This window comes from Asparagus officinalis, chromosome 8, assembly GCF_001876935.1.
Source record: "Asparagus officinalis chromosome 8, Aspof.V1, whole genome shotgun sequence".
In the NCBI taxonomy this organism is placed as follows: domain Eukaryota; kingdom Viridiplantae; phylum Streptophyta; class Magnoliopsida; order Asparagales; family Asparagaceae; genus Asparagus; species Asparagus officinalis.
The window spans coordinates 4,988,798-4,998,096 of record NC_033801.1 but is presented as its reverse complement, the minus strand read 5'-3'; the positions used below and the strand labels follow the sequence as shown (position 1 = coordinate 4,998,096).

Sequence of the window (9,299 nt, the reverse complement as noted above, 5' to 3'; positions counted from 1 at the left end):
TATGACCAGCCTCTTTTTGTTCCATAATTGCTCAACATGGGATTTTGCTTGCTTTGTTTATATGCGAAGTTTCTTTTACGAGTTATAGTCCGAAAGCACCTTTTGGTTGTAAACGCTTCTCCAGCGAGATCGATATTGACGTAGTGAATTTAAATATATAAATAAATAAATAAAAGTAAATCTCACTGAACCCCCTGAATTTTGGTGGGTTTTCTCATGCATAAAATTCATAGGCTTTTGTGCAAGATCCCACAAAGTTCAGGGGGGGTTTGTGAAATCTGTCCAAAAACGGCCTCCATAAAAGGATAAGAGAATTTGGCAAAGCAACAACAGATCAGACGTCTGTTTGAAAGTCCATTGCTTAAATAATGATAATGATGATGACCTACCAAAGTGAGATTCAAAGAGGAGCATATATCAATCATGTAAGGCATTGCCTAGCAGAGCTCATTAATGAAAATGCCTCGAGCACGCTTGGCAGTTCAAACCATAACATCATCCATTCTATCAAAATATTCCGCATGCGACGGGCAGTTCTGAGCCACATAAAAGGCGTAATTACCATATTGCCTCCCTTATAGCCCGTCGAATGCTCATGGTTCTGACAAGTACTCAAAATGTTTACTGCATCTCTAACCAAAATACTTCCAACAGAATCGATAATTTCAAGAAGGAACGGAAAGAGGAAATCATGAGCTCATTCAAAATGTTTATTGATAGATATGAGTAATAAATACAAACAAACCCCAGAATCCTACCGACATCTTGCTTTGTTTTTTTTCTCATTTTGTTTCAGGAAACAGTTAATATTGAATCAAAATTTCACTATCACAGAGAATCAGGAGAAGGCAAGGGTTGAGCATACTCATCTCAAAAGAAAACTAGCTACTCCCTCTGAAATCTGATGCAGTAACCTTTTTTTTTTCCTTTTTTCTTTTGAATAAACAAAGTGGCCAAGGTTTACTAATGAAAACTCACAACTTCGCAAGACCAATTTCAATAACTACTGTAGTGCTCTGCTCTCTAAGAAATTTACTACAGACTATCTGCAATCAGCACCAACAGCTTCCTGAACAGATTTGAAACCATCTCTTTCTAAGCACTCTGCCAACTCAGCCTGAAGGAAAAGAAAAAGGTGGTGTATCAGAATAATAATAATAATATACAAAAAGCCTGATGCCGATAAAAGAATGATACATGATGAAATAATTATCTATGAGGACATAAACATTTGATGTATAACTTTTCAACTTTAGTAGCCACTCTTAACTCAACAAACAGGATATTTCTGATCAAAGGAAACCGAGGTGAAATTGAGAGGAAGATTATTGCAGGTAAATAATAGGAAGGTTTTACATTTGTAGTTCAATGCAAAATTGGGAAAATTTTGAACAATTCATAATTCACATTTACCGATTTTCTCGAATTTCGAATATTGCTTAACTGGGATGAAGTTCAAGATATTTCTGAATATGTTCAAGCACCCGGTTTAAACATTAAAGGCTCAGATCAATAGAAACAAACCTTTATCAGGGGAATGAGTGCTGGTCCACCATAAGCAAAAGCTGTATAAAGTTGAACAAGCGATGCTCCAGACCGAATCTTTTTGTATGCATCTTCACCACTGCATTTGACAAGCATTTAGCAGGGTTCATTTGAAATTTTTGTTTTGACAATTACCTATCACTGTTAATTATATTTATAGCATCAGATACCTGCTAACACCACCACAACCAACAAGAGGGACTTTACCCTGTAACATAGTAAGGGGTACAAAGGAGAGAGGTTAAATCGCAACAGATATCATAAAAGCATGTAACTGGAAATGTTATCCAAGGGACAAACTTTGAAGCATAGTGGAAGCATCAGTTGTAAACATATAGATCTCAGTGTTTTGCAAGAAAATTAAGAAAAAAATTTAAGTGACTTACCCTGGTGAGGATATACATCTCCTTAAGAACATTGGTTGACATCTCAAAGAGTGGTTTGCCACTTAAGCCACCAGCTTCTCCAGCTAATGGGTGCTGGCTTACAGGGTCTGGCCTTGAGATGGTCGTATTTGATATGATCTGTGGAGGAAAATATTTTCCGTGAATCATAGAATTAACTGATGCAATTACCGTTATCAGGATAATACAAATAGGAGATGTATATTTGAAAAAACAAGACAAACATGACAATAGCATGTTCCTTTGCAAATATGATGATGAAGAAGCCATCCTGCCTCCATCCATCCTCAAAGTTTGCAGCAATCATCAGTATTTACACACATTACTGTCAATGGAAGGATAAAAGAAAATACCCAATAGGTAGGTACACTTGAGGAGAGGAGGATAAATGAGAACCGTCTACTCCATCTCATGCATTACTTAAAAGTGAAAAAAAAAATTCAGCAATGACTTCATACAGATTACATCCGGACTCTGGACAAGATAGATAATGTAAATCAATGGAACGCCAAAAAGAAGCAGAATAATTACACTCCCTAAGCAGAATATTATTAATGAAGAAGTGCTACAGATAGGCCTATGCAAACTTTGGTTAGAATATTATAAGGATATGATAATACAACTTAGTGGAGGAGATAGCCCTCAACAGAACTGAATGGAAGCGTAGAATTCAAGTAGCGGACGCCAAAAACTTAGGATAAAGTCTTTGTTGTTGGTGTAAGGCCATTTGTCACATAGCAACCATGCCAAACATGACAAAAGAAAATTAGTTCTTAGGACGGATAAAACATAGAAGTTTAAACAGGAAGCTTTTTTCTAGGACCACTTGTCCGAGAATGCATGTGGCTACCTGGCTTCCTCAAAACCTAGTTTATCTAAAATTATAGAAACAAAGTATTAATAGAGGTACAATTATTCTTTCCCATGAAACTATGTACTGATAGAAGAAAATGCTTTAACATGGCCAAATCATGGATTACAAAGATTTACAGGGTGCCAGAGCCAATCAGTGTCAAGGAACAATCAATACACTTTGCTGAACACTAGCTTTATGGAAAATAAAGGCCAAGTGAGCAGCTTGTTGTATGATGGAAAGCTTGTTGGAAGTGACATGAAAAATCAGGATAGTGCTAAACGGACAGATATACGAACAGCAGTGCATGGATGCCGCAACTTACAAATTGAGGGGGGAAAGGACATTTAGCAATAGTTTCTTATACCCATCCTCTTCTTCCTCTTTAAATGGGATATAACTAGACAATCACTGATCACTGAAAATGTCCTCTCTTACATTGGAGTTCCTTGAATCAGTGAGTGCATAAGTAAGAAAGCTCCACCCAGAGCTTCATATTTAAAAGTTCAGGAAATGCTTCTACTCAGCAACTATTCCAGATAATGTGTCCTAGGTAGCAAAACTCATGACCCCAACAAAAAAATGAAAATGAAAACAAAAAACACATGCATACACTTACAGATTTCGAAAAGAAAAAAAAATATTGCTGAATATGTTCAAGGGTCAGTTGTGGAATAATTTGTGATATACTGTGTTTGAGAATGGATGTGTTACTGCCATTAAAGTTAAAAAAAATTGCTTGATATAAAAGAAAATATATTGTCTAATGTTAAAACAAACAGAAGCATCAACGGTTTAAAAGCATACCAATCCATCCAAGCGGAGAGCAAGAGCAACCTAAAAAAATAGTAATAAGAGCAATAAGAATGTGCTTTATGATTTAGAAGGAAAAGAGAAAAGACAATTTTTTGTGTTGTACCGCTGCAATATCTTCAAGATCCTGTTTAGACAAGTCTGGAGCAATCTTCACAAGCAACGGTGGGGGACCATCCTCAGCCCATTGCATCTCATCACGAGCAGCTTGAACCTACAAGTAGAATCACTGAAACAATCATCTCCATGATATATATGAAAATAGTAGTATATTAGGCTCATAATAATAGAAGAGCCGATTAGACAGATTCCAGTTCCAACCTTCTTTACAAGATCCTTCAATTGTTTCCTTCCCTGAAGTTTGCGAAGCCCAGGAGTGTTTGGGGAAGAGATATTTATAACCTGCAGATGTCACAAAAGGTCTAAAAAACTATAAAATTTTACAGTTGAAATTAATTGTAGAAAGTCAATAATTCTTATGAAATTATATTATTACATATATTTGGAAATTGGAATTGCATTGACGAAAATAGGAACATATAACTAAAAATTCTATCAGTGTCAAACACGTTCCAAATGTCCACTATTTTGTACGATGACAAAATAAAGTTAGAATTGAGGATAAGATCAGATAGCTCATGAAAAACTTGCTTGGTCGAAGGGAAAACATAAAGACGAAAAAACCCTAAGTAAATATGGCATGGTAATGGAATATTTAAGATAACAATTTTGATACCAGGACTCACCTCACATGCTCAAGCTCAGATTAACTTTTGTGTAACCTTACTTTTATTAGTCTTGAGTGATATCTAACACTTGCAGTCCTTAACTTTTGCAAGCTAGGTATGATTCATCTTTATTGATCTTAACAGAGTTGGATTATTACAAATCAATAACCATTTTATTAAGGAAGTATACAAGATGGTATGGGTAACTCATTTCCAAACTTCACAGAGTGCAAAGACTATAAATAGCTCCAGCATTTTATGTAAAATCCAGTGAAACTGCATCATTATGTGAAGCAAAATCCAGATATTGTCAATTCATGTAAAAATCCTGAAGAAAGTGAACTACACATTAAACAGCTTGTCTTGAAACAAAAAGGCTAGGTATGCCCTCATACAAAACCTGTGCAACTATTACAATGTTCCTAAAATTGATCAATGCTCTTTATTTGCTCCAGATGACACAGCTAACACAAGCTGAAGACTTGAACCTTATAATGGTTCAAACCACTCTCAAAACGAAAAGAAAATGTAAGTATGCTGCTTGAGAGAAATGATGTACTTATAACAAGTATGGTCCGGGTGCAAGCTCATTCCACACATTACATGCAACATGAAAAACATGTGTGGTTACAAAGTGAGCAATGGAAAATTATCCCAAATAACCCCCCATAACCTAGGTGTTCAGACGTGTACAATATAAAATTGAAATTCATGATAGAATCTACGAAGCTATGAATATAATGCATGATTAAGTGAAACTTGAACCATGATACTAAGGACAGTACGAGAACGGTACCAAGTAGTCTGCATACTGGGATAAGGTATGAACTCCTTGAACATAGTCAGCCACTGCATCTTCGCTTGTTTTGTTCTTTCCAATGTTGACTCCGAGAATGCCTGGACCTGCTTTCCCTCCTTGCTTTACTTCATCATTCATTGAGTGGGGAGAGCTTGAAGTGTTTTCCATCTTCCTCTTACCATGCTGAGCGCCAAGACGCTTTGCCACCACCACTATACCTTCACTATTGAACCCACATCGGTTGATGATAGCACTGCCAACAAAACAAACAACTTAGGGCATAATAAAAACTCCATCTCCCAAACACTATGTTTTAGCATGTAGTATCACCTACAAAATGGTTGAGATGGTAATCATACTATAAAAACATTGAGGCAACATACATGCTTACCCCTCCTTTGGCAATCTGAAGATACGAGGCTTAGGGTTACCCTCTTGTGGCATGGGGGTAACCGACCCAATTTCCATGAAGCCAAAGCCTAGCCCAAGTAGACCTTCAACTGCTTCAGCATGTTTATCAAAGCCTGCAGCGAGACCAATAGGGTTGGAAAACTTCCGTCCCCAAACTTCCAGCCCCAGTATAGCAGGATCGGGTCTTTTTTCCCTAGGGACAAACCCATGAGATGCTGCTGATACTGCCACACGATGAGCAGCCTCTGGATCAAGCAATGCAAATAATGGGTTCACAGCTCTTGTAGCATTGAACAACAATCCACTGCAAACATTACAGACGAAAGAAACTAAATGAGGATCAAGAATACTGTTAGATGAACTACAAAACAACTTACGAAAACATCGAACTGATCAACCAATAAGTAAGGTTTCCCTATCAGTCGACTGATCTTCAAGATTTTATTGAAATCCCCTTTAAATATTTTATGATAACCCCCCTCTTTCGTCTACAACTGACAGGAATTTTGCAAATAGTGATAAACTATTGGCATCAAAATATGGTAATAATTCATTTAACAAAAGAGATGGTCCTTAATAGAACTGAGTAAAAGAATATGATTCATGCAGCCAAGCTCAAAGTTTTGTATAAAGACTTTCTTGTTGTTGCTGATACAGCATTGGCATCAAGATGATAGGCAATTATAAGTATTTGGCGAATTCTTCATCAAACCTTAAAGATTTAGGATCAGCGTGCAGAGCAAACCACATTTTGGTGGGAAAATGGCTTGGAAGGTGATGGTGATCAGAGAACTAATGATATAGAATCTGAGATATCTGAAAGAGAACAAGAATTCAACCATGTAAAAAGAAGACATCGCACCTGGTAGAAACTGAAAGAGAACATGTGCGGGTTAAGGATCCTCAAACCTATTGAGCTTGTTTTGTAGTACGTACTATATTGCTGAGTATGTTAGTACTTTCTTTTTATTTAAACAGCCTAGAATGCATTTAAAGTCTAAACTCTTTTTAATAGTCTTGGTGAGGATTAAAAACATTGTTTTTAATTTTGACAGAAATCCAAAGATAAATTCATACTGGATAGGAACCAATTGAGGTTATAGAACTGATATAACTTGGTTACCTATTTAAAATTAGATTCAGATTCATATTCACAGACGGAAAAAGAAGAAGAAACTATTATGAATCCTACACTTTCCATGTTTAAGAGGGTTATTTGCATTAATAAATAAGGGCCAATTAGGAGTTTCAAGTATCTACAATAAGAGCCCATTCTCTTCTGAAATCGTACTAAATTTTATTTTGATGAGAACTTTAGGATTTTCTTTGAGATATTTTGATTAAGAGATTACTAAGTACAATTAGGGATTTAAGTACAAGAGCAATTCCACCATTTTGTACTCCTCACAGTTTTGATTAGTGGATTCAAATCCTCCTTTGTCCGGAGATACATGCCTCTAGTGTCAAACCACACAAATCTATGGTTTCTTCTAGTCACATAATTTTCTTTAAATTTTGTGCTTATGTCGATTTTGTCACAACAAACTGGTATTAAAGCTTCAGATTATTGGCTAGGGTATCAAGATGTTGACAACTGAGTTCAATAAAAGAGAAGCTCGATAACCTCATAAGAATCTTGACAGTTCTAAAGCAGAGACAAACATTGCTCTGTTGTCTTATGAGGCCCTACAATAAATGATTGAGAACGTCACTTAATGACTAGATGGAAAAAGTTCTAATATAATCGCACAGAAAAAGGAAAAGAAAATATTGCTCTGTATGGATAAATATGCATTCGCATACAGCAGAGAGAAACAATAACAACTGGGCAAACCAATTTTAACAAGAGCTCAATCAACAACCTTCAGCATATGCTGAAAAGTAGTTACGATATACAACAACAAAAAAGTACTGACGTAGCCTCATGAATCATTCCTTTGAACTAAACCATCAAACGTAATCAAGTCAAAGTAGAACTGAAATGGTAGGTTAATTCCGCAATGTACTGATAAAAGTAAGCGCAATCTTGCTCTAAATATCAAACAATCCCAACAATCCAAGTAGAAAAATCCATTATGCACTGAACTAAAGGCCAAAGAGCTTGCACTTATATTTTCAGTTAAGATTGGTTAAATTAGTAGGAGTACAAAATTTGCAAGAACATTTGGTAGTATATAATTTAAAGATGTAATTTTATGTACCAAAATGTCGCTTCATCTACGGTACTAACGTAAGCTCCTCCGGCTATCGCTAAACCTATCATTGTTCCAGTCAAGAGCCTACCCTGCAAAATAACAACAATAATCCCACGTAATCAAGAAAGAATAACCAAAATAAACAGTTATAGTACAGTATTAAGTTGATCAACATGGAAAATATAATGTGAAATTTGTGCACACCAAGTGTTTGCGTAAATTCCCACAAGAAAAAGAATAAAGGTTGAACCTTTTTGAGGGAAGGAGGGATTTTTGGAGCGGCTACATCTGAACCCGGAATCGAACTCGACAGCCTGATCCCAGCGGCTGAAAATTTCAGCCTTCGACCCAATATCTCTTTAAAGGAGCTCCTCCAAACCCTAGCCGCCATTGACGAGTAAAAGCCTAGGGAGAATCTAAACGCTTTTTTCGTGCCAAACAAAAGGAAGGAGGGGAGAGCGATTATTGGAGAGATCTATATAGGAGGTTGAAAAGGCTGACGCACCTGGTACGAAGCATCAGGATTCAATCATGTCACCTGTTAGCATGTTTAGCAAGTTGTTCATTTGCCAATTTTATTATTTTTTCAGAATAAAGAGAATTAAATAATGGCTAAATTGCACTTAAATATCTTATTGTTTACCAAAAAAACACTTATATACCACAAATTTTAAAACGAAGCAAAAAAAATAACCTAAGTTGTCCACCACGTGAATTTGCTTACCGAGGTTAAATTTAACCCGAAAATATGAAAATGCCCCTCTGCCAAGATAACCCCCATGGTAAAAAAAAACCACAAACTTTACTTTTATCATCAAATTTCCTCAAAATCTCTCCCCCACAAACTTTAGCCCTCACGGATGAGGGAGATCAGGTTAATATTGGGTTAACGAGATGTAGCAGGTGCTCCTCATTCTATGGTTTTGATTTGGGGGGAAATAGTTAGATTTTGAAGAGGAAGAATAAGGTGAAGAAAGAAGGAGAAATATTATACAATAAAAAGAGGGGTTAGTAGAGTTGTAATTAATACAACTAAGGGTAGTTTGCAGTTAAGATCAGTCACATGAGACAGCGCATGGGGATATTTTGGGAATATTTTCATGGTTGATTAACAGAAGATAGCAAACTACGCTTATTTTTACAACTAAGTGGGTTTTTTCAACTGAGTGGTTTTTCCCCTGCTCAGTTTTGAAACTTAAGAGTATATGGCAGTGTTTTTTTGGGGAAACAATAGGGCATTTAAGTGCAATTTAGCCTTAAATAATTCACAATATTGTTTTTTCCCCAGTAAGAGAAAGTATTATATTTGGCAAAATAGATCGAATCACAAAATATGAGATAATTGATAATTAGCATCCAAACTTTTCTGTTTTGAAACTTAAGAGTATATGGCAGTGTTTTTTTGGGGAAACAATAGGGCATTTAAGTGCAATTTAGCCTTAAATAATTCACAATATTGTTTTTTCCCCAGTAAGAGAAAGTATTATATTTGGCAAAATAGATCGAATCACAAAATATGAGATAATTGATAATTAGCATCCAAACTTTTCT

The 9,299-nt window shown here is 36.0% G+C and overlaps 1 protein-coding gene across 5 annotated transcripts in view; it reads right to left on the bottom strand.

Annotated features, from left to right (window-relative positions):
• Window positions 690–9,299, bottom strand: part of LOC109822800 (dihydroorotate dehydrogenase (quinone), mitochondrial) — a 12,179-nt gene continuing 3,569 nt past the window's right edge. The window contains exons 2-13 of one of the 5 annotated variants that reach the window (XM_020389051.1): window positions 8,254–8,286; window positions 7,999–8,171; window positions 7,755–7,837; window positions 5,534–5,857; window positions 5,140–5,395; window positions 3,937–4,017; window positions 3,722–3,829; window positions 3,610–3,639; window positions 1,932–2,069; window positions 1,716–1,753; window positions 1,525–1,624; window positions 690–1,117 (exon numbers count right to left, since the gene is read on the bottom strand). In XM_020389051.1, coding sequence (XP_020244640.1) covers window positions 1,043–1,117; window positions 1,525–1,624; window positions 1,716–1,753; window positions 1,932–2,069; window positions 3,610–3,639; window positions 3,722–3,829; window positions 3,937–4,017; window positions 5,140–5,395; window positions 5,534–5,857; window positions 7,755–7,837; window positions 7,999–8,139 — 1,374 coding nt within the window. In that variant the 5' untranslated portion in view covers window positions 8,140–8,171; window positions 8,254–8,286 and the 3' untranslated portion in view covers window positions 690–1,042. Of the gene's footprint in view, window positions 1,118–1,524; window positions 1,625–1,715; window positions 1,754–1,931; window positions 2,070–3,609; window positions 3,640–3,721; window positions 3,830–3,936; window positions 4,018–5,139; window positions 5,396–5,533; window positions 5,858–7,754; window positions 7,838–7,998; window positions 8,287–9,299 lie in introns of all 5 variants that reach the window. The other 4 variants (XM_020389052.1, XM_020389049.1, XM_020389050.1 and 1 more) reach the window with 4 other exon arrangements.